General features: G+C 37.7%; 2 protein-coding genes across 3 annotated transcripts in view; both read right to left on the minus strand.

The window, feature by feature from the left end:
• cd82b (CD82 molecule b) overlaps window positions 1-17,631 on the minus strand; it is a 33,931-nt gene extending 16,300 nt beyond the window's left edge. The window contains exons 1-3 of the mRNA XM_008411940.2: window positions 17,465-17,631; window positions 6,317-6,420; window positions 3,516-3,588 (exon numbers count right to left, since the gene is read on the minus strand). Of these exons, the coding sequence (XP_008410162.1) occupies window positions 3,516-3,588; window positions 6,317-6,379 (136 nt within the window). The 5' untranslated portion in view covers window positions 6,380-6,420; window positions 17,465-17,631. The remainder of the gene's footprint in view (window positions 1-3,515; window positions 3,589-6,316; window positions 6,421-17,464) is intronic.
• Window positions 17,632-20,408: 2,777 nt separating this feature from the next.
• LOC103466400 (tumor protein p53-inducible protein 11) overlaps window positions 20,409-26,061 on the minus strand; it is a 54,889-nt gene continuing 49,236 nt past the window's right edge. For both annotated transcript variants that reach the window (XM_008411938.2, XM_008411939.2), the window contains exons 6-7: window positions 25,096-25,197; window positions 20,409-23,565 (exon numbers count right to left, since the gene is read on the minus strand). In XM_008411938.2, the coding sequence (XP_008410160.1) occupies window positions 23,432-23,565; window positions 25,096-25,197 (236 nt within the window). In that variant the 3' untranslated portion in view covers window positions 20,409-23,431. The remainder of the gene's footprint in view (window positions 23,566-25,095; window positions 25,198-26,061) is intronic.

The raw sequence follows: 26,061 nt of genomic DNA on the forward strand, positions 1-26,061 counted from the left end.
GTCTGTTTAAGCACATGGCAAGCAGTGTTTTGGCAAACGCCGCTGACAGAGACTTATATTACCCCAGCACTGGAGGAAAATATTGACTTCGCTGTATCAGTGTAGAAACCTACACTGAAAAGAGAAGTTCTGTTAATTGAATAAGAAATACCACAATATTCACATAGTTTCCCTGCCTGAGGTCAGTCAGACAGCTGCAGAAGACTCTGCTGGTAGAAATCATAAAGAATAGCACATTGAAAACACAGAGATCCTGTTTATGGCCGGGCAGTGGTACATGTTTGAGGGGAAGATCTAGAGTCAATAAACAGAGCTGAGTTCAGCTTTTGTTCCTCCACACAGTGGGAAAGATGTCCAGTGAAGTTAACTAAGGCCGACTCCTGGAGGGATCAGGCACAAAAACACCTGCTGGAGAGGCGGCCATTACAGGTGACCAATCATTAACAGGTTGGGGTACAAAACATGTTCATTACATTTTTTTGCACAAAATTATTCTTAGATATTGAGATTTCAGTCTGCTCAGTTCTGCCTATTTTAATTTCCTTTCAGAACGAGCTGTTTTATGGCCTCTTGTCACTTTAAATCTAAATAAGCTGCTGCTTAAACTCAACATTTGGACTCGCAAGTGAAAATGGCAGCAAACAGACGTGCAACTATACAACCATACATCTTTGAAAAGCAATAGTAGATCCTTCTGCACAACCAACAAGACTGCAGCAAGTCGTTTGTGGATGGTAAGTCAACAACACTTGTCTTTTCCAGCAATGTACAATGTACTGACCCTTTGCACATGGTGTCACGCTCTTCAGAAACCTGCCTGCTCCACAATGACGGACGTCAAAACAACCAATGTCAAAACCAGACACCCGGTGTCCTAAAATTGCTTTTATTTAGTTGATTTCACTTTAAAAATGATCATAGGATGCTGCGAGGTCGGCTGCACAAACAGAGAAGCATACAAACATGTCATTTTATTTAATAAATATTAATGAGAAAAGATACAACGCTGTTTATGACATGGTGATGTAAACCACATGGTGTGAATTCAGGCAAAGTGATAATTTGATCAACACGTCAGGAGGGAGGAGGTGTGGGCCGGTTTCTAAGCTAGTTGTTTCCAACTTTTATTAATCCCTCCATCTGTGAGCCCCAACCAGGTGTGTTATGTTCACAGACAAATTAGCTTGATGCTAACAAGTAGAAGCCATGAATCAACTGGCAAAACCAACATTGAGAAACAATTTAAGTCGCTCTTTCCAATCCTCCCGTCCATCACTTCCGGTGTCCATCATGGCGCCTCGAATGATGAAGTGAAGGAGTTGCAAAGGGGTAAAAAGCTGCTAAAACCAGCCACTGGATGGTTTTAGCAGCTGGAACTCAGCTTGCGTTGCTAAGTAACGGGTTGGGTTAGGCTTGGGTTGCTAGGTAACGGTGCCCGTGGAATGTGACTCAACAATATGAGGTTTTTGAAATGGTTTGTTTTCCAGACACCAAAAAGATGAACCTATTGTCCAAAAATGTCTGTGTGGTTTCTTTTAAGCGCTTGGGTTGTTTTTAGAAACAGTTGAAACACGCATGGGAATATAAAATTTACTAAATGTGAATTTTGCATAATGGGTCCCCTTTAAAACTCCCTCAGGAGGAAAATCCAGGCGGCATCAGAGAGCTGTGGACAAACTGACGTCGCAGCTAACCCAGAGGGGGATGATGGATATTTGTTTTCCAAAGGTCTAACTTAAGATTAGCACACTCAGCTCAATAACATCGTGGGTGTGATTTTTCCATTGTTTCTGACCTCAAGGCCTTAAATAGTCAGCCAGGAAACACAATGGCTGCTGGGAGACAACATCAGCTCTGCATGACTTGTCAAAACGCTAGCCTTTTTACGAAATGCTTTACAACAATAGCAAGAGAATAACTGACTGAAAATACAATAAATGTACTCTAGAAGACCCTTTCACTGCTTCATCAACATTAAAGAGTTTAATAACACAGATGATTTCCATTCAGAGTTAGTATAACCAGATGGATGGATGGATGGATGGAAAGAAAGTTAACAGAATAAAGAGGAAAAGAAGAAAAACGAAAGAAAAAAGGAACAATGACAGAAAGATGGGTGGAAAAAAGAAGGAAACAAGAAAGAAAGAGAAAAATGGGAGGGAAGGATGGATGGAAAGAAACAAGCAATTACAAAGCAAAGAAAAAAGAAAGGGATGGATGGATGGATGGATGGATGGATGGATGGATGGATGGATGGATGGATGGATGGATGGATGGATGGATGGATGGATGGATGGATGGATGGATGGATGGATGGATGGATGGATGGATGGATGGATGGATGGATGGATGGATGGATGGATGGATGGATGGATGGATGACAGAAGTAAATCTTGTCATCCTATTAAAGAGATCAACTTTCCTCATTTTGTTTCTGGTTGATTCCCATCTCAGCTGGGTTAATAAATGGTTAATAAAAGGTTAACAAAGGCTTAATAAAGGGTTAATAAATGTTAGCAAAGCGTTAGTGTTAATAGATGTTTAACAAAGGGTCAACACATGGTTAATAAAGGGTTAACACGTGGTTAATAAAGGGCTAACTAAGGGCTTATAAAGGGCTAACAAAGGGTTAATAAAAGGGATAACAAATAGTTAATAAAGGGCTAACTAAGGGTTTATAAAGGGCTAACAAAGGGTTAATAAAAGGGCTAACAAATAGTTAATAAAGGGCTAACTAAGGGTTAATAAAGGGCTAACTAAGGGTTAATAAAGGGCTAACTAAGGGTTAATAAAGGGTTAACAAAGTCCCAAACTAAGCAGCGCTGTATTTACTCACACTCACCAAACAGCCCAGCAATAAATTACTAAACTCTTCAGGGGGAAGAGAGCGAAAGCTCCTCTGCTGCTGCTGGATTCGCTCCATGTGTGTTGAAAACACGGACAGTTTTTGGAAACAAGCATTTTCCATTTCTCTGTCACAGATTCTGGAGCTGGGTTTAATTACGCCGCCTGCCTGAAAAAAGCTCTGCGCATTTAAAAACGGGGACAATGTAGAGGTTGCACATGTTTATCTGAAGATACTGACACAAACAGTAAAAGTGCTATGATCTGTTGCAGAGGGAATTTCCATCTGAGCCCCCCTGCTGAGTGGGCAGACTGAAAAACTCTGTGGAGGAAACGAGGAAGTAAAAGTCAGATTTTCCAACCTGAGGTGAAACCTTCAGAGACGCCTCACCCACTGGGAACCCTGCGCCGCACAGATGTGAATGTTTGTGCGTCTGCAGCCTTTATTCGTTTCATCTGTGAGTCAATTTTTTTAAAAACAACGTTGGGTTTCCATGGAAACGATTCCCATGGGAACTCCATAAAAAACGCAGACTCTGAACACAGACCTTTGGGGTTTCCCACATTCTCCAGTTTCTGTTTCAGTGTTTAACATTTTAAAATCCCCCTGGTTAAGAAAGAAACTGGATATTAAAATATCTGCAGGAGCGTCTAAGTGTGTCGGCACTTACGTAGCACGGCTATGAAGCTTTCCTTATCGAAGAGTATCCACAGTCCAAAGCCCATGATCAACGCTCCAAAGATCTGAGAAAGAAGAAAGTGGAAATATTAGAGACACACCAATCCAATATTGATATCTGTATTAATATTGATAAAAATAATAGATCAGGTATTGGTGACAGTGTGTCAGATCCATAAAGAGACATATCTATTCACTGCAAAAACACAAAATCTTACCAAGTATCTTACAAAACTAACTTAAAAGTAACTTTTCAGCAAGATTTAGAGGCTTGTTTTAAGTAATAAAACACTGATATTGATGAAAATTTGCTAGTTCCATTGGCAGACTATTTCACTTTATACAGTGCAAAAACACAAAATCTTAGCCAAGTATTGTTTTAAGTGAAATAATCTGCTAGTGGAATTATTCATTGGTTGCTAGGTGACGCCTTGAGCTTGGCTAGGGTTGCTAGGTAACGGCAAAGTACCCGTTGATAGTGAAATAATCTAGCTTTTCTATGTTGTTCTTCTGAGTTTTGTCATTTGCAAATCTTAGAGTTAAGGCAAAAATCTACAATATCTGAATAATTTTGATCTTAACTGCATAATAGAAAGTTATATTAGCGATCAGCATAGCTAGCATTACACATGGAGAATGCTGTTTTGGTAATGCTAGCAAGGCTAACTGCTAGCACTACAAGATCATGATATTTAGAAAAGCTCCAAATGTTTTGCTAACACATTGATCTGCTTTATATACAGTAAAGAAACATGATCATAAATAGAGATTGTCTCGCTCTTGTTCCATTCTCAGATTATTTCACTTTACAACAAGACATTTTCACATGTTGTTAAAAGTTCATTTATCTGCCAATGGGCTGGCACTTTTTCACCAATATTAAGGAATTAGTTGCTTAAAACAAACCTCTACATCTTCATGAAAAATTACTTTTAAGTTAATTGGTCTTATTCCAAATGTACTAAGATATTTGAACAAGAAACTAAACTAACTAGAAACTAATAGTTTGTGTTTTTGCAGTGTCCAATCCAATTCTATGCTTTATAATTTATTTTACAATACATTTAGAATCGCTAATTGCACTCTGAACCATTTGAAAGAAGATTTGTTGGAGTTTATTTTTACATGTTTGACCAACATATTGTTTTAGTCATTTTCTGTTTTTATATAATTTATTTTACATTAGCTGTTAAACAAATTAAAGCTGTTTTCACATGTTTGACCCAGCTTGTGAAGCTATTGGTGTTTTTAAGTGTGCTGTATTGGTGCAGAGTTATCAAATGAATTTATGATTCAGTACATTTATGTCTTTTAAAAAAACAGAAACGTTAAAAGCCAGTTCAGCGCTGGTCTTCTACATCGGTCAACCTCAGATATCGGCATCGGAAGTGAAAAAAGTGGATCGGTGCATTTCTGTGTCATATAAGAACAAAACAGTTGGTATGCCTGAAAACATGGGAGAGTTTTCTTTCACTTTGTTATTTTTGCATCTGGAAGTCATTAAATCTTAGTTTCTGTCTTTCTGTCGTAGCAGCAATGAAGAAAATGCCTTTTCCACATTTTCTCACGATTAACACCCAGCATTGGGCAACAAATTCAGCAATGTTGGTTTATGATTATTTCACTCCCTCAATTTTTACTGACTGAGTTTGTGAAGCTCTGACTGTGAGCCTCTGTTTGGAGGTTCTGTCTTGGGGACCACACTCCTCAATAAGAGGCTCTGTTGATTCTCCAGCTTCCTGCTTGTATTGCTGCCCCCTCTGCAGCCCCACAGCAGTAATTAGTGCCCTGCTTAGGAGCCGATCTCTTAAAGAGGCTGCAGAGCACCGGCAGCCATCATTAGCCCACCACTTCCTGGCTCCCCTGGCCTCACCGTGCATAATTTGTCCACATGGACAAACACTTGACACAGACACACACACGCTTCCTATTAGACCCCAGTTGACTTCAAAAGGCCTGTGTCAGGTTTATAGATGCAGACTCATTGGAAAGGTCTGGACAGCCTCGCACAGTCAGTGTTGGAAGCCAGAACTGGACATTAATGGAAGAGAGGAGGAAGCAAACTGGAACCATCTGCTGTTACTCAGAGCTTACAATTACTCTGTAAAGTCTCTTTCCTCATTTCCTTACACAGTATCTAGTATTTGAATAGAGATAACTATTCAAATAAAAAGCTGAAGGCAGCAAACATCTCTAAAGATTACATGGTTTTCCAGGTTAGCTGTGAGGCAGCAGTAATGGTTTTACTGTCCAGTACAGAAGTTAGCTAGCGGCGCTGTGTTAGCTAACTCAGAGAAGCTAGCTGGTGATTTTAACCTGAAGATTTTCCTCTCAGTTGGTCCTGAAACACAACAATCCGATCTTTTTCTGATCAGTGAACCCAAAATACCAAAGTGCTACTTGGTCACATTGGCAACACATAAAGGGAAGAAGAAGAAGACTCAAAGTTCCAACTCATCAAATAACACTATTTAATTTTCTATTTGGTAATTTTCAGAATTGGTGTTAATTCTTTAAACGTTATTTCAACAAACGATTGGATTATTTTAACACCAATCCTTTTTAACACCAAAAACACTTGGTACGATTTTGTGTTTTTGCAGTGTGCAGTTTTTTCAGTTTAATTTGTGCAGATGTTGCACTGACTCCATTTTAGTTTTCCAACTGGGAAATTCTGACTTCTGATTGCAAACACAATGCAGTAAAATGTTGCTCTGCTTTTTTAATGAACCACAGCTGCTGGTGAGGAAGTAAGAACCAATGAACTGATAAAGAAAAAATGGCGTTACTTACAAAAAAGAGGAGGTTGAAGAGGAATAAGAAGTACTTGGTGACTGTGATGCATCCTTTCGACATGGCTGTGATTGGGTTGAGCTACTTTGCAGCGAGTTGTGAGCCTGAAACATAAAAACATTAATTTAGTCTCACCTCAGTAGGAGAACGTCAGAGAAGATAGTAGGGAACATCTGCACCGCTGGATTTCTCATTAAACACAGATTGAACATTACAATCATTCATGGGTTTTCAAAATGTCATACTTTTCCAGGATAAAAGTTTTAGATTTGCATTTAATAAGAAAATATTCACCATTATTCCGGTTAAACAGCGGTCCGATTTGTAGGTTTCAGAAATCATAAAAAGTCTTAATATGTGGTACATCTTGCATCTGCGTTTCAAACTCTAACTGGTGTATTTAAGGTTTAAAATATTTCATTAAAAAAAGAAGAAAAGAATTGTTAAAATAAAATGTGATAATTTTATTGTTTTTTTGTATAATTGGGGAAAAAAATCTAATAAAATAATATTTAAAAAAAAAGAATAAAATAACAAAACTTCCTGAAGTTTTAGCCACACTCACTTTAAAGACCGCAGGTTGAACTCAACTTGATTTTGAAGTTATCTAAAGCAAAAATAATTTGTGAATATTGTGTCCATTCAGTCATAAGTCAAAACCTCAAAATGTTGGATAAAATGTTGAAAATCAAGCCGTTATTTGTTATAAACCTGGAAAATAGAACAGGTTTCCATGCTCCGTTGTATTTTTTTCCATATCTTGGCCTGGAAAAAAGTCAAATAAAATTCTGAGACTTTATAAGACTGAATTCATTCACAACAGCTTCTTAAAGCGCCAACTCTGCTCTCATTTATATCAGCAAACCACTTTTAACCTCAGAAGGTGAAAAGTGGCCATTAGAGCAGAAAGTTTCATATAAAAAGGAAGCAAAGTTTCTCTGAAGTGTTGGCCTGGCAGAGCATTTGGTTTCACTCTGCATGAAAGTGGGGAAACAGATTCACCGCCTTGTTTTCTAGCAACAACAGTCACAGTTGCAAACATTATTTTATGGGTTATTTTTAAACGGAGCCACTTTCAATGACTTTATCTGGTGTCATAGGAAACATACAAACAGAAACCAGCGTGTGGATGTGAATCTGATCTGACTTAAACTTTGGCATTTCTATCATATCTGAAAAGAAAACCTACTCAGCACAGTATACTTCGATGAAACTCATCAAGCCAGCAACATTCAGCCTGAACTTCACTAAACCCAAAGAAAATATACCCTGCAAGATGTTATTCTGCACTGGAAGGAGCAAAAATACACCCGTCCATTGTGGTTATTTGAGGAGTCTGAAAATATCCCAAAAAGACGACTCCCTCCCTGCGGATCAGATTACAAGCTGCTTCCGTCTCCCCCTCCACTTCTACTCAAAATCTCTAGTTTGGACTCTGTGTCATTAAGTCCTTTTAAAGAGCAAAGTGCACCATTTCAAACTCAATAAATGCGTCGATATCAACACAAATTTAAAATATTTTGTTAAAAGGATTCAACAGAAGCTTCCTGGAGGTTAATACGAGAATAAATTGATGCCATTTGACAAACCTGACACCACTGTCAGATCAAAACCTCACATGTGTAAAAAAGCAAGAAGTGAAAACAAACATCCTTCTTCGAAACATAAATCCATCCTGTTTGGTCAGAGTCACATGGTGTTTTTGATACTTTTAGAGATAGTCATCGATTAAACCACAGACAGATGCTCCACAGTGGCGAAACTCAGGTGTAACAGCAGCAAAACAAAAGTGTAAAAAAATTATAAAAATGAGAATAAAGGATTTAGATTCTGATGTCACCAGGTGACTCTGAATCACTGAACAGATGCTGAGAACAATGTGTCAAAACTTCCTCCAGCCAAACACAAACAAAACTGAAGTTATTATATTTAGTCCGAAAGAGGAACAATGTAGCGTCGACCCACAGCTTCAGTTATTACAGGAGATCAGGCTGAACTCTGACCTGAACCTTCACAGCCACATGAAGACGGTTACAAAGTTGGCCTTCTATCACCTGAAGAACATCTCCAGGATTGGAGGATTAATGTCTGAGATCTAGAGAAACCCATCCATGTGTTTATCTTTAGACACATTGATTACTGCAACAGGTCAGCCTAAAAAAAAAATCAATCTGATCCAGAACGCTGTTGCTGGAGTTCTGACTAAAACCAGGAAGTTATAGCACATCACCCAGATCTACAGTCCTTCCTCTGGCTCCCTGTAGATCAGAGAATAGACTTTAAAATACTGTTAGTTTATAAATCACTCAACGGATCAGCACCACAGTGCATTAAAGATTTGCTGTTGTCATAGCAACCTTCCAGACCTCTCAGGCCTTCTGGTTCTGGTTCTGCTCTGCATCCCCAGAACCAGAACCAAACATGGAGAAGCAGCATTCAGCTTCTATGCACCACACATCTGGAACAAAACTCCTGAAAACTGTAAAACAGCCGAAGCGCTGAGTTCCTTTAAATCTACACTAAAAACCCAACTGGTTATGGTTGCTTTTGCTTCATAATCAATAAAACATTAATCAATAATCTTATATGTAATGTTATTGACTGTGTTTTCTATGACTTTGCGTTTTTATGACGTAAAGAACTTTGAAATGCCTCGTTGCTCAAGTGAAAACAACATGGCCGTTATTTGAAACTGTGCAGCTGTGAAAACAGAGTTTTTGTGAGCAGTGATGATTACAAAGTCGTAGAACTAATGGGAGGAAGGATCTGCGATAACGCTCCTTTGTGCATTTCGGATGCAGCTTGTTGGTTTTCACAAGAAAACAAAAATGCCTAACGTCAGGTTTTTATTTTATTTTATTTTTTCAGACGTCGACTCAGCCATTTTACAGCTTCATATCATCACACTGCCACGCAAAAATATTCACACAACTTCCAACTTTTTATCATTTTGTTAGTTTACGTAAAACAGCGACATCCAATTATTCCTGCCTTCACAGACACAAAATTAGAAACAGAATCCATTTAATCTGCATAAATCCAGCTGTCCTATAAAGGTCCGTTAGAGAACGTCAGCACACAAACAGGAGGACCAGAAGGAAGCAGTTCAAAGATGAAGTCATGCTGAGATTTAAAGAGTGGCTTCACCATAAAACATCCTCGGCGTTGAGCATCTCTGTCGACTCATCATCCCAGGACAGAAGAAAGCCAGAGTAGGACACGGAAAACACATTTAAAAAAGACCAAAGCGACACAACACATTTTCCACCAAGTGTGTTGGAAATGCATCAATCTGGATACACAACCTCCAAATGGCAAGCACAGTGGTGGCAGCATCATGCTGTGGGGGTGATGTTTTCTGAGCAGGGACAGAAATCGGCTCTGAATGCAGTGAAATTATGGGAGAAAATCTTTCTGAAAAATTCTGTCTGGAACAGAGGAGCACAAAAGTAAGCCTAACGTTTCATATTTGTAAAAATAAATAAACACCCGTATCGTTACACGTAAAGCATTCATTCTGTTTTCTGTGAATGAACGTTCACCAACGAGAAGATGTTTTTAAATATACAAAGTAAAACATCACAACCAAAAAGTATATATATTAAAACAAAAACCACTAAATTAAATTGCCCTTTAAAAAATATTAGCTAATCTCATCTCCTATAAAATGTACTGCAATTTTGACCCCAATTTGATAAAATGTAAAATAAAAGCAATGTGTGACTGACTCCATGTTCACATATTTTCCAGCACAGCTGCATCAATGTCTCTGAAACTCTCCAGCAGGTCACTTTATTGACCTATTGGCCAGAAAACACGAAGAGAGCTTCCTGTTTACAAAACTGAAGCGAGTCCAAACCCCAAAGCTCTCAGCAGCAAAGCAGCTAATCCTCAAAGGAGATTGTTGTCTCGATGTCGAGCAGCAATGCAGATTAAAAAAGGCTCAGTTATGATACCGTCTGCTGACCGCGCTCCGCTCACGCCACTTCAGCTCTAAGCAACATCTCTGTTGCATTTTCCTCTTTCAGGAAATTAAATGATCGCCAAAACGGTTGCAAGTAAGGCTTAAAGTGGCGACACTCTGGAATTAGTTCAACAAACTTTTTTTTAGAGTTTCCATTTTTATCCTAAGTTACAAGAAGAGTAAAGTGAGTTTAAAAGTGAAACTGTTTCCCACATCTGAAAAAAGAGCAAACTTTTGCTTCGACTTGCATATTTGCTCCCTGCAGCTGTTTTGCAGTTTCCTCTGACATTGGCTGAAACAAACTAGCGAGGGAGTAACGAGATCTCGCTGTAATAAAGCCCCATAAAGCGCCGTCTCATTCAGCAGGCGGCTTTATCTTCAAGCCTCTGTTGTTGTTATGAATCCCGGATATGAATGTGAATATTCTGAGCTTCAGATTCTGCTTTGCCGACAAATAAAGACTTTCTGTCACGATGGCGACTAAAGTTTGGATAGAAACGTTTTGAAGAACCTTCTGCCACTGTTAAATTGTTTATGATTTAAGGCTCTTTGAAAATGACGCAACTGGCTAATCTTTAGCTGCTAAAGTTAGCATTTTGTATCTTATTTTGAAGGGAATTCTTGCATTATTACTTGACATTGTTTGCCAATCTGCTTCTGACTAAAACCCTCAGCTATATAAAAAAAACAATGAGGCAGAATCCTGTGAGGCTACATGCTAGCTGTTAACAACGCTAAAGGTAGCGTCTATTTCATATCCTATTGTATGGATGAGGCTCTTATTTTGAAATAAGAATGGAAGTGGTTTTTGAGTTTCCCTGTTAAGATGACAGAAATAAACAAAGATTTTCATGTCGGGTTTTCTGTATGGTGTTACATTCCTGCCAAAAACCTTGTACAAGGCCATCATAGCAGCATGTTTTTGACTGAGAGCACATGGCTCTCATTGTGGGTATTTCCGTTGATTCTCCCATCAACGCTGCAGGTGAGCGGTAAAACACGACATTTCATGTCCATGTTTGAAACTCTTATTTTGAAGGGAGGAAGGAATTAGTTCTTGAGTTGCCTCGTTATGTTGACCAATCTTCTTGTGATTGGACTGACAAAAAAAAGCCTGGATTACAAAAACCAATGAAGAAGTGTTTGTGTGGCAACATAGATGTGAGAATCCTGTTAGGCTACATATTAGCTGCTAACTATGCTAAGGCTAACATCTATTTTGTAGCTTCACCTACACCTAGTTGGATGAGACTCTTATTTTAAAGAAAGAAATGAAGTAGATTTTGAGTTGCCCTGTTAAGCTGGCAGAAATGAACAAAGATTCACGCGTCGTTCTCTGTATGTCATTACATTCCTGCCAAAAATTGTATATTAAAGAACCATCGCAGCATATTTTTTGACTCTAAATGTGGGTATTTCCATTTATTCACCCGTCAACGCTGCAGTAAAACACAGCATTTCTACCCATCTGCACACTCTGGTCAGAAAACTGAGGTTGCACCGTGTATTTAGAGGGCAGTAACTCTTCTTCTACATTTTAATTCAACATCACAGCCTCTGATTTTCTTCTTTGTTTACAGTTCAACAGCATTCGAGCACCTGTTGACTCTTTGATCGATCAAACCAGAACTAGATAATTCAACAATCAATAAAGAAAGTTTAAGAGTTAGAGGTTTATGAAATCTTAATTTTACTAATTAAAACATAAAAATGTCATTTCTAATGCATTTTATGGAATTATTGTACAACAATTAGATTTCATTACAAAAAATCTAATTTGTGTCTCATTAATGCAGTGATTTTCTTTAAAATGACTCCCAAAACGAGCCTCCATGAAGGAAAAGTCACCTGACTAGAAACTGAAAGCAGAACTAAAAACACCAGTCTTATTATAACTTGCATAACAAATACCGTACAACGCAGCTGAAATTAAAAGGCTGTGGGGAAGTCTATCTTTATACGCTGCGTGGAGAACCGAAATTACTCAGAGTGAAAAGAATCTGAACCAGTTACCAGAACTTTCCAGGCTCTCTGACCTTACTGACATGATTTTCCCTCTGCAGCATAAGATCCGCGCTGCGGTTCACTTTAAAAGGTTACTGCCAAGAATCAGTTTGGTGGAATAACAACAGGACAACTGCTTAGCTCAGCGATGTCCAACTCATTTTCATATTGGGCCAAATCAAAAATCTGAATGTTCTTAAAGGGAATGTTCCGATAAAACCCATTAAACTGATAAAATATCAATAAATAGCTGTTTGTTTTAGCATTCAATAGAAGGTTCTTACAGTAAAATGATATCGAACATCTTTTCCATCCAGGATTTTTTATTGTTTTGCAATAAAAACAACTGATTTTGTGGTGCTAATTTAGAAATAGTTGGAAGGAATTTTTACCCATTTTGCGCTAATTTATGATGTTAAATGTGACATTTTATTAATCGTATTGATCACAGACAATAACTTGACATGAAGTATGGCTGAGGCAGCAAATTTTGAGAAAAAATTTCAGTAAAATCAGAAAAAATGTGGGAATCTGAGTTTGTGAAAGATAAACTTACAGCAGATAAACTTACTTAACTTTTTATTAATTTAGTCAAACCTCCAAGAGTTGAATCAACTGAGTTAAACCAGATGAGGACAGTTTTGTTTTCTTGCATATTGTAAAATAATTATTTGGTTTAAATTGCAACATTAAGTTAAAACTCACAATTCAAGATGAATGAAGTTAAAAAACAATGTTTAGACAATTTGTCTGTTGTTGTTAAATCATGAACTTTAATTTCTGAGTTAAAACCAAAACTATTTTCTTGTGACTTAAATTACATTTTCAAGGCAGCAGGTGGACTTTCATTTTCAGGTTAAACCAAATGTTTTACAGTGTGCTGCTGTGCTGACGCTTCTTCCCGTCTCTGAAAGTTTTGGGATAAGTTTTAGGGGATAAAGAGGGGCTCCAGCATCGCCATGACGACGCTGTGACACGAACGTGTGAAACCCCGTCAGGTGGTTTCCCTCTTTCTGTGGAAATTACTCAGCATCTGTGCCAACAACTAAAACCTACAGCAGATTATTGCTCATAAGAGCAGTGAGGTAACAGGAAGCTACATATAAGGAGTGCTGCTTTCACTCTTTCAGTTTAAAAACAAAAAGATACCGTTCATGTTCTCCAATCTAACAAAACACATTGAAACCGTTTTAAATATCCTGTAAGATCTGAACAATTCAGACTTCTGCTGACTGCGTGGTCCCAGTTTGCAGCGCCGGCCTGTCATTAGCTGGCAGCGCTGTTAAATGTGGGGAGGATCAGCCAAAGCCCAAATTAACACGCTGCTTTCTAATCTGTGTTTATGAGGCGCCTCCCTTCTCTGAAATGTGTCGATTGTTTATTTCCGACTGCAGCAGCGACGAGACGACACGGTTCAGAAAACGACCCTGCGGAGGTCAGGGAGCAGCCGACTGAACGTCTGACGGCAATGAAACGAAAAGAAAGATATTTTATAATGGGATGGAGTTAGAAATGTTAGATGATTAAGGGCTTAAATGGCTGAGATTACAGATCCAACAGCAGCAGCTACATGTAATGTTATTGTATGTTTGGCACTTAAAAGTAGAGCTTAAAAATCATTTAAAATTTTCCAATTTCACCACTTAATTCTAAATCTTATAAACTATTTTTCTTGTTTAATTCAGCAGTGACACTCATTTTCGTTTTGGGCCAAATCAGGACCATCAGTGCTCTTAAAGGGCCGGTGGCGCCAGAATGTGTTGATAAAATCTGTTCACCAAACTGTTAAAATATCAATAATTTTCTAAAATCAAATAATGTTTTTGAACATCCTTTCAGTCCCTCCAGGGTTTCGTGATTCTTTTTGTGATTTTTTCCAATAAAAATCAAAGGGATTGTGGTACTAATTTGGAAATATTTACGATATTTGTGGTTATTTGCGACTTTTTATTACTCGCTGTGTAGATCATGGACTATAATCTGAAATCACTTAAAGCTGAGGCAGCTGTTTAGTACAAGTAAGAAAGTTTTTGACAATATTTGAGAAAAATCTGCAATAAACTCCCAATTATTAGCGCAATTTGTTGATTTTGTGTAAATTTCCACAATAATTCTGAAGAAACTGGAGGAATTGATTGTTACAATTTGGCAGTAAACAGATAAAAACTACATTGATTTGATTGAAAACATAATATTTAAGCAGACTTGGTGTTTAGTCTAGAACCTAGAGGGCCACATAAACAGACATGGCGGGCCGGATTTGGCCCACGCGCCTCGACTTTGACCCCTGTGGTTTAATACATCACAGATGTGCTTTTTATTTATTCAGCAAATTTCTACAAATTAATCAGTGATATTTTGTATTTAGAATTAAATTGAGTCAATTTGTCTTTTTCATTTATTTGCTTCTTTCTTCCATTTTATACAGTTTTAAACCAGTAAACAAATGATTGTATATCAACTTATTTATTTTATTATGGAGGTTAATAAACATAAAAAAGCTCAAATCTCAGATAATTTCTTGAAAATGGGATGATGCATTTAGGTGGTTAAAGTTTGTGTTTTTAGTGTCGTGGTATTAAACCTGTAGTACTAAGTAAGAGTATTACTACTTCAAAATATTTTTACTCAAGTGAAATGAAAAGCAGCCGTCCAAAGAATTACTCAAGTAAGATTAAAAAAAGTATTTGGTAGGAAGTCCACTCAATTACTGAGTAACTGATCAAATTATCAATAATTTAATATTTAAAAATTACACAGTCAGACCAAAATATGAAGTGGAAATGTTGGTATTTTAAGGATGAAAATAACAGTAACAAAAAGGAAAACAAAATCATAAAAAAAGAAAATGTTTCCAAATCAGTTTCTTTCAATAATAAAAAAAACTTTTTCACTGTGTCTGGTGAATTTTTGGTTAAAATATATTTGATTTTCATTCAGTGGGTAGAGAATACAGAAATTTTACTCAAGTAAGAGTAGAAATACTTTATAATAAAATTACTCGAGTAAAAGTAATTGAGTAAATGTAACCAGTTACTACCCAACTGTGAGTATTACACAAGACGTGCTAGTTGGAGTATTTCAGAAACTCTATGAATACAGATAATGATCTGTAACATAGAAACTTAATTATGCAACGAGCAGCAGCTGAACGGACGAAACGCCACATTGATGAGACAAAAAACAAAAAAAACCAAAACAGCAACAGCTAAAAACAAACCCAAAAAGGTTAGCAGGTGCCACTTCTGTCAGATAAACAGAAAAAACTGAAGCGAATTATTTCATCAAACCTGAAAATTGATTTCATCTGAAATACTCAAACGGTTGGATCAGAATCTGGTGCCAACATTAAAGCAAGCATCCATATTTAAATGGTTCAAACTGGTTTTATGGAGGTACAGCACTGGGAACATTTCACTGGTGCATTGTGGGTCCAGAAAACCATCGTTTATTCCTTTACACATATTCTTATGAGTGACTGTATTTGTCCATTTTTAGGGAAATACTGATGTGAACCAACCTACTTTGTTGTGGAGAATTATGCATTTCTTGTTAATAGTTGCAGTAATTCAGTGTGTGAATTTCTTTTTTAATTTTGCTGGCTTTTAAAAAACGTCCAACCAAGGCCTGGGTTTGCAAATTAGCATGTGGCTGAAAAACCTGCTTTCAACAGCTGCTTTGTTTTGAACATGTAACGATGTTTACTGTGGTGTTCTTCATGAAATTCAATTGAAATAAATGATATATCTTTATTTTTCTTTTAAATTAGTAGGTATAAACATGATACTTGCCAGTAGACTATACAAGTTTTCACAAATTATGGTTTTAAAACCGCTAACCTTATTATGAAGAGCATATGCTAAATGAAAAAAAAAACTAAACAAAACAGTATCCCTGGCTACCTGAAAAATGCTTCAACGCTTTTTCTTTGCATACAATAAAGAAAATATATATTTTTTATATCTGGTGAAAACTAAATCAACTGCACTCCAATGAAGGCATTGCCATTTTAAGCTAGCTGCTAGCCCTGTTACTCCACAAGCTGTTAGCTCATTCGCACACGTGCTAAATATCCCATGTTTCCCTTGAACACATGGGATATAATCTTGTACAATGTGATAACTAGTTAATTCCATAAAAGATGAGATTATTATTTTAAAAAGTCTTCTCTTGTCCGTGGTGTGTCCACCAGAGGGCGCACTACTGTCCAGCGAGTCCATTACATGACTTTCTATTGAATTAAAATCTTCAAACTAAATTCTGACAATCATTATTCATTATATTGTTAAAATAGATCATTGTATAGCAAGTATTATTTTAACTAATATCATAATTAAATGAATATGTTACGCTTTGTAGAACTATAATGGTGATCCAGATGCATTTCTTTTAAAATTAGCTAATGGTACCAATATTAGCCAATACTAGCTTGCTACACGTCTGATTTAGAGTTTTAACTTTATTTTTATCAGCTGCAGTTGGAATGTGTATTTTTTTTATTATTTTAGTAAAAGTAACTTGATTATATTAAATATTTTCTTTTCCTATTTTGCTAAAAACACCGTAAACTTTGATTGTTGTTCATTTTTAACTAGTGTCTACGTACTACGTGTGGCAAAACTTGGAAAAAAGAAAAACACATTTCCCAACAGGCACCAGGACAGGATACCCACAGTCCCCAGATTTCAGAGTTACGCCACTGCCCACAACATTTAGCAACCAACGTGAGCAAAAAGTCCCAAACTCACGAAGTCATCTGACAACTGGCTGCTGCTCATTTTCAGTATTCAAGCAATGAAACTCAACCGAAGAATCCTGTTCATCCCGTAATAACACGATAAACTTCACAAATGCTAAATATCAAACTTTAGGACAGATTTAATAATAAATGTGTAATGAAATGCAGATTTCGCACTACTTTGAAACAGGTGTAACTGCTCCAAGGGACACAGGATATTTTCATACCGTCAAACCACACAAAGATAACGTCTACTCGGAAAGTCTCAACGATGGTTCAGGTTTTACTCACTTCATTTCTAGGTCTATTTAGCGAAATTCCCTTTTCGTTTAAGGACAAAACTCAAGCGAGTCCGGGTCGCTTCGGACTGATCCGGACTAATTTTCAAAGTGTCAAAGTTTTGTAGCTTGGCGTTAGCTGGACAAACATGACCGGGACTTACTGTGAGTTGGTCTGCAGGCGTCCTCAGTGGATCCGGGCTCCGGCTGAATGTGGGACGCAAAAAAGGTCCGTGAGAAAGAAAACTGGATGTTTGTCTCTGCCTCTTTTTCTGTGTGTGTGTGTGTGTGTGTGTGTGTGTGTGTGTGTGTGTGTGTGTGTGTGTGTGTGTGTGTGTGTGTGTGTGTGTGTGTGTGTGAACGGACGTGTTCACACCCCCACCATGCGGCGGCAGACATAATACATTCCCATCGACCCCTACGTGTCACATACGTCATCAGAGTGAGTCTTCTCGTTTAATACGGAACATAAATACAGAAATATATAGTTTTATATGTCATTGTCTTGTAATTAAATAATAAAACAGTATGCAGCATCTATTCTAAAAACTATTGAAGGAATAAAAGCCTCTGATGCGTTTTCAAGCATGAGCTATTTTGAAATGAATTTCAAATTTAAATATTTGTGTTTTTGTTTACATATTTAGGATTTAAAAGAAAAAAAAATATTTGTCTTTAAAAGATATAAATTCAAACACTAACTCATTTGTTTCCCTATGACTTTTGGACACAGATATGATTCTTAGTAATGTAAAAAAACAAAATGTTTATGTATGTCATCCAAGTATTTTCAAAGATGTGGATGGTAATGCTGCAGCAGGAAATGTCTCCAGGAGCAGTCAGTCTCGCAACAAATCCGAAGATGCTTCTGACTGAAGACTGTTGCTGCAGATTATGATCGATTTAAGAGATTCCTCCTTTTCGACTCCTCTTGTTCAGATATTCACTGAATTATTCAGATACTAATCAGCTGCTCCCATTTGTAAAAACAATATATTGTTGCCATGGTTGCACACTATAACCACTGTCCAAAAGTAAAAAGGAATAAGCAAATATCCTTTCAGCTTCATTGCATCTGAAACCACAAGGAATAATTGGACAAAAATACAACGCACAAAAAGAAATATATACTTTTAAAAAGTCTACAAACAAAACATAACAGAGCTACTCCAACATGCCGACACCTGAAGACACCACAAAATGAACCCAGTTCACTTGGTGGAAAGTTTGAGAATGCACACACACACACACACACACACACACACACACACACACACACACACACACACACACACGAGCTTTTTCAGGGAGTAAGCAACCCAGACTGCACACACTGATCTCCTGAGCCACATAATGCCGTTTTCCAGCCCCGGTGTGAGTGGAAGTGGAAAGCAGTGGGTTGGTTTTACAAAAGGTTACATTTGGGGGGACGAGTTTGAACATGTTTCAGAAAATAACAACCAAAAGTGGGATTACAAAACAGCCTGTTGAGACATGTTAATGTGTCATTTCCGCTGATGAGCTGGTACAAGTACTTTAAGATGTTTGATCCAGATGCTGACCTTTGCACGTGACGTCACGCTCTCCAGAACTCCGCCCACTCCACCATAATGGACGTTAATAACCAATGCGCTCCTTTAAAGCTAGTCTAAGAACAGACATCTGTTGTCTAATGTCGCTTTTATTTAGTTGATTTCGCTTTAAAAATGGTCATAGGGCGCCACGCGGCGCCACAAGGATAGAAAGCAAAAATGTCATTTTATTTTATGACTTTTAATGAGGAAAGTTACAGCGGCGACGGACAGCAGTCATAAATTATGACTGTCAGCCCTAACCGCGAATGTGCAGCAACAATTTTTACAAGGCAAGATGATTAACGTTCTTATACTTTGTAAGTCAGTATTATTACAAAGATATTAAATATGGCATTATGGAGAAGGTACGGGTCTATTAGTAACCATGGAAACAGTGCCCCACAGTCATGTAGCCTAGCATGTTTGACAAAAACTGGTTAGCATCTCGTCTGTTGTACGTTTTTTTTATGCTGCTCCGGTGTAAAGGGGAACACAGTTTATGACAGTGGCAAAAATCATGCGGTATAAATTCAGGTAAAGTCAGTAATTTGATCAACACGTCAGGAGGGACGAGGTTTGGGTCGGTTTCTAAGCTAGCCGTTTCCAGCTTTCATAAATGCCGCCGTCTATGAGCCCCAACCAGGCGAGTTACGTTCAGACAAATTAGCTCGATGCTAACAACTAGAAACCACGAATAAACTGGCAAAAACAACTTGGGAAAACTATTTCAGTTGCTCTGTTCAATATTACCATCCTTCACTTCCAACGTCCATCATTGCGCCTCGAATGATTAAGTGATGTAGTTGCAAAGTCGGTAATTTGAGGTGATGACATCAGCGATGTCATATATGGCATCATATCAGTGACATCACTGGGTTTGGCAACGTTGGAAAATATTAACTTTGAAAAAGTATTTGACTTTTTATAACAAAGCTTTTATTATAAGTTGAACTACGTCAGTTTTACTGAAAAGCAAACATTACTGCACTCAAATCAGCTTTTATCCAATTTAGTAATCTTGGCTAAATTGACCCAAATCCTGTTCTTAAGACTTAGTAAATGTGTTTAATTTGAAAAGTAGATGCCTTCCATTTAATGCAGCAAATGTGTAAAATCTTTTTATTTTTTTTTATTTTGGATCTCCACTTAAATAGTTTTGGTCTAGTTTCTAGTGCCAATATCTTAAGTCAAGTTTACTATCTTAGTAAACTTGACTTAAGATATTGGCACTAGAAACTAGACCAAAACTAGACCAAATATCTTAAGTCAAGTTTACTATCTTAGTAAACTTGACTTAAGATATTGGCACTAGAAACTAGACCAAAACTACTTGGTAAGATTTTGTGGTTTTGCAGTGCAATGGAAAGAATAAAAAAAGAAATACTTTACTTGCTTACTTTGAGTGTTTTTATGTTCCTGACCCTCACGTACTTTTCACTTGACAGTTTTGGGCCAAGTGACAAAAGGTTTGGACACCTGGAGCTTTATATATATATATCTGACAAAACAAACAAAATGACTTCATTTTCAGAGGTTCCAATAATAAACAAGTGTTTTTATTTCAAACTAATAATCAGAATTCAACCACAATTAATTTATCATGTACAATATCCCACATATATACATGAAAACACTTTGCTACAATTTAAAACAGATCAACAACACACGCCGTCCGTAACATTGTGAGGGAATGAAGCATTTTTGCACTATTTTCAGACTTGAAGACTAGTTTCCAGTTTCATATTTCTAATTTACGACAGCAGGGATGATGAAAGAGTTGCTCTGCCTCCTCTCCTCTGCCCTCCTCGGCAAAATTGCTGTTCTCTCCAAAAATAGACCTGCCTTGCAGACCTTTGAACATTTCACCAGGCTGATCGTTTGAGGCCTGCAGCACTGATGGAAACGGAACGACACTTTTTTTTGTTACTCCATAATTATGCCAGTCAGCGCAAAGCGGTGCAGCGAAAGGTTGGGGAACACAATGTCACTCGGGAGAGAGCTGCTTCTAATTAAACCCTGCAAAAATAAAAATAAAAAAAGCATAATTACGGCTTTTTAGGGGTGCAGGAGACCTCACCCGTGTTTCAGTTTCCCCCATCTGAGCTGAAACATGGGTGAGGACGGCGCACATTTCCCTTCAGTGCTGAATCTGCAGCTGCCGACCCGAAAAAGCAAAAAAAAAAAAAAAAAAAAGAGAGAACCGCAGAACCTCTCCCTTCTGGCGCAGGACTTAATGTGGCCACTGGAAACCTGGTGGACCACCACCGAAGAAACTCGCTTATAGTCTGAATCCATCTTGATTTTCAAGTTTCAAACTGACGAAAACGTCTGATTTGTCATGACAAATGAGCAGTTTCAACTCTCAGTAAAGCATTCCAGATAGAAACATGTATAAATACGTATATAAATATCTGCTTAGGTAAGCAAACTGTTTGAAGAATATTCTTTTGGTTATTGCATCAATAAATCTGATAGGATGGCTACTAAAGCTGTGACATATTAGTTTGGTGACGAAATGTATAACATCCTCTGCATGTTTTGGATCCCTGTTGGAGACGTGTAAAACGCTTAAGCTTCAAATAATTGTTTCTTAAAGTGATAATTCCTACAAAAATAGAGATTTTTTTTTTCCATTTCAGTTTTTCAGTGTCTGCTTGTTTATGACTTCCTGTTTGCTTTGGGTGTAAATATAATGTGCCCATTTCTTTTAGCCATGCGTCACATCAGAACAGAAAAGAAAACCATTAGTCAGCTGGTTCTCCAATAAAAAGTAAAAAAAAAAAAAACAAAAATAAAAAACTGTGACCAAAGAGGCTGGACGGGCAGAAAATGCTGAGTAGAGTGGATATTAGAGAAGATTTAAAAATAATGAAAAACTGCCTTTCTAAAGCTCACAAATGTTTAAAACAACTATTTATTTTAGATACAGATTATTGTTTTAAGATTTTAAATCTGTATTCTGCTGACCAACGTTCTGTCTGGAAATAATATTAATGTTTTAGAGCAGCCAGAGTTTTAACTTCCATCTGATAGATGATCTATAATTATCCATCAATGGTAACGATAGATGATACGTCACTTATCAAAGATAATTCATCAAAATATCAGAGGAATATATAAAAGCTGCTCAGGATATAATAAAAGATGTCAAAGATTTTTCCACATGTTCTTAGTAACATTAACAGTTTGGGCTCCAGTGTTCATTAAAATATCTATGAAGATGTTTTTATTGTTTTCAAACATTGTTCTCTTCTATTTTATGGATTTTTTTTTTATGAACTTAAATTTTTTTTTTTTTTTTGATGGGTTCTGCAATTTTATTTATTGTGTTTATTATTAATTCCTGTACATGTATTTGTAGTCATTGTTCTATTTATCACCTGTTGGCGTATGACGAACTTTTCCTCACCATTGAAAATGTGTTTTTAATCTAAAAGCTTTCCTACAGATCTTCACCAGGGTTGCAAACGACTGAACAAAATGTGATTTAAATAGGTACAAAAATAAGACGCATTAACTTAGAGAAGGATTAACCTTTAATAATTATTGACTAATACTGAACAAGTTCCCTGTTTGGTTCACAAGAACGCCACTCAATATTAAATACTTATTTACATATTTACAAGTGTTCTTTAAAGTTGTTTTAAGGCAAGACTATGGATATGGTGCATGGCATTAAAAAACAAGCTATGCTACATAACTAAGAGATTATAACAGGTTATTATGTGTTGATCAAGCACGCGACATGCTTGATTTGACTCGCTAATTACACATGAAGGGTTTGCCAGTCAGTCAGGTTAAGGTTCCTCCTAATAGAGACAACTGTATGGTTTCTCTGGGACGATTCACCTCACAGGTTCACATAACAGCATGACAGTCAGTTGTGCTTTTAAAAACTCCCAGCTTAAAGCCTGACAAGTTTCAAAACTAACACACCAATTTTTAGACTAAACGGTAAAATGATTAATAGTCTTGATTGAACGGGTGAGCAGAGTTTCTGGATACTCAACCCATCAGTTTTTTTTGTGTGTGTCAGTAATCCAGCATTGATCTCATCTGAAGCAGACAGCTAATGATTTTTCTAGGAAATTCGGAGGAAGGCAGTTCGCGTTTTCACATACAACATATGAGTTCACGTCCAAAAGAAAACAACAAATAGCACAAACCCTTGAGCGTGATAAAGGAAACGGTAGTTAGCTGAAAGGAAAAACACCAAACACTTCACCTGGACATCATATAGCTGTGGAGAAACACTGACAGGTGGTTCGTCTTTCCTGTACACTTTAAAGTTTCACACAGATGCAGCGTCCAGCACTCAAAACTACGCAGAGGAGGAATGTGTGTGAAGCCCAGCCGCTCACAACTGGTTCCCGTTGTGTCCGTCGGTGGCGATGTGACGCTCTGCTCGTCTGTTAAATATCACTTTGGTGGGGTTTGTAGAAGGCCGGGTCCCACAGAAAGAGGGTGTGAGGCCTTTTACTTACAAAGCAGTTGGACCCCCCGACCCCCAGCTGTGATTTGTGCTGAAACATCCCTCGCCGAAGCGCCGCCGTCGGCTCAGATCTTCTTGGGCTTGCGGCCCAGGTGGTAGTAGTACGCGACGGTGACCACGAAGAAGAGGACTCGACTGAGGAGCAGCAGCATGGCGGCGCTGGGCAGGATGCCGATCTCTATCAGGGTGACGCACGTCACTGGAAACACAAAGCCACGTCAGCAAAACTAAACACATTTGCTGAGCATATGTTCTCTGTTTTTATTTAAGTTGGCTGAGAATAAATTCTCATTTTCAGAAAACACTAAAACTGCAGAATGTAACTTTTAAATGGTCGATGCACCGACTGCGGTTTTCTGGCCAATCAACGATCTTTGAAAAGCCTGACCTGCAGATTCAGATTTTTTTAATCTGAAATGTTGATAAATGTAGCAAGAAAGTTGCTCTGTTGGCAAAGGTGGGTCTTCTTGTTCTGCTCTGCATCCAGAACCAGAACCAAACATGGAGAAGCAGCATTCAGCTTCTATGCTCCACAAATCTGGAACAAACTTCCAGAAAACCGTAAAACAGCCGAAACACTGAGTTCCTCTAAATCTAGAGTTGCTTTTGAAACATTATGAATGAAACACCAACATTTAATGTGTTATGATGTCACTTGACAATTATTCACAGTGTGATTTACAACTTTGTGTTGTTTGTGTTTATTTTCATGATGTAAAAACTTTAAGCTGCCTTGTTGCTGAAATGTGGTGAACAAATGAACGTGGTTGTTTTTGACCTGCAGACATGAGCTGGTCTGTCAGTCAAACCTCCTGCCAGAGCAGAAGAGGACAGAGGAGGATTTTTAAACCTTTGCCAAGTTAGATACGATCAGCTTCACATTTAGATATCTGCCGATCCCCCAAAATTAAGTTAGTGCACCATACTTTTATAAAATAATTTTTTTTTACACATTTGTAACAACCAATTAGAGGCAGGAAGAGGGTCTTAAGTGTTGTCAATCATACCTGTGTGCATGCCACTCAGCCCCCCTACACCTCTAACAAACTCAGTGAAAGTTAAACCACTATATATAGAAGAATGCATCTGAAATCAAAGTTATTCCAAGATAAAGGGAAACAAAAACTTTGATTTATTGTTCGGTTTCTCTGTGATGCTTCCAGCATTTTCTTAACATCTTGATTTTGGTTTTACCATCCGATACCCGACAGTTTTTTATCGTCTTATGGTAATATTTACACTAGGAACTGTCCTTCAAATTTACTTTCTGAAGTTGTTTTGCTTGAGAGTTGTTTTTTTTTTTTTTTTTTTACAAGGAAATATTCTGAGATTGAATTATTAGTAATGGGAGCAGAATACAACTTAAACCATCTATAAAAGCTTTTGAAATCTACCTTAAACCAACATAAAATAGTATATAACCGTCAAGTTTATCAGATAAAATTCTAATAAAAACATTAATGTTCAGCTACAATGTGACAAAAGTGTGGAAAAGTTAACGGAGGTGTGAACAAACGTTGAAACCTTACGTTGAATCCGATTCAAAGTTGCGATTCTCCAAACGTACCACAAGAGGGCACTGTCCACGTGTCCATAAATGACGATACTCATTCCCACTGAGATCTGAACTCATCCGATGTTTATCAAAGTAAAATTAGAGCGCATCCTGAACAGCTCGTCTCACGGCAACAGAAACACCACATGGTAACTCTTAAGATCTGTTAATTACCTAGAAACTGGACAGCGAAGTAGCAGGCTTCACTGAGCAGAGTCCATTGGATGATGACCTTTTCTGCCGTGTAGAGCCCGTTCCACATAATGAGGGCGAGGCCTGGAAAAAGATACGATCAAAGAGAATTCATAGGTTAAGGGTTTAGAGGCGTGGGAATAAAAACGGAGCAAAGAGAAAAGCTCCGGGGAGCCACAAATAAATGGAAAGACGGTTCAGCTGAATCAGCAGGATGACAGTTCGTCATGTACATTACAGCTGAGCTTTCTAAAAGCCTGTGCCATAAAATGGTACATCGTATTCCTCAGGTTCGCTTTCCTCCACTGAAACTGGCGAGGCTACGAACCCACAGCATGTTATTGTTTACTTCCGGAAATTTCGCGCATGCGCACAACTCTAGGAGAGCAAAAAGACGATTCTTTTACATGGCCGCGGTAAAACAACTCCGTTAACTGAACGAAACCTGTAGATATTAACTCATCACAGTGAGACACAGCAAAGAGAAAAAATAAAGCAGAAAACCCGGTAAAGAGCAACGAAATACCATTTTGGTTTTTCTCGCTCTCTGCGTCGCTACCCTACGAGCAGACTCGTTGCCATAACAACAGACAACAAATGCAAAACAAAACAAAACAAAAAAACACTCAAACATTTCCCACACAAGGAACAGAACGTTCAGTCTGTTACAGTTTTATGTTTTATGCTTGAAGCTTATTTTGCGGTGATCTCTGTGGCAGATTAGCTATCACTGCTATTAGCTAAGCTAACAATGCTAATTTAAACACCAGCTCTACTGACGATGAGTCAGTTATTTTTTCTTATTTAGTATCTGAACTGAAACACGCCGCCCCACATCTACATGTTGCGGCTGTCAAAGTCAAGAATAATTGCACCACTTACTAGATAACATTGTCATCTAGTTGTCATAGTGTTGACGATTAGTAGCAAAGCACCGACTCCATTTTT

Source organism: Poecilia reticulata, linkage group LG6 (genome assembly GCF_000633615.1).
Source record: "Poecilia reticulata strain Guanapo linkage group LG6, Guppy_female_1.0+MT, whole genome shotgun sequence".
In the NCBI taxonomy this organism is placed as follows: domain Eukaryota; kingdom Metazoa; phylum Chordata; class Actinopteri; order Cyprinodontiformes; family Poeciliidae; genus Poecilia; species Poecilia reticulata.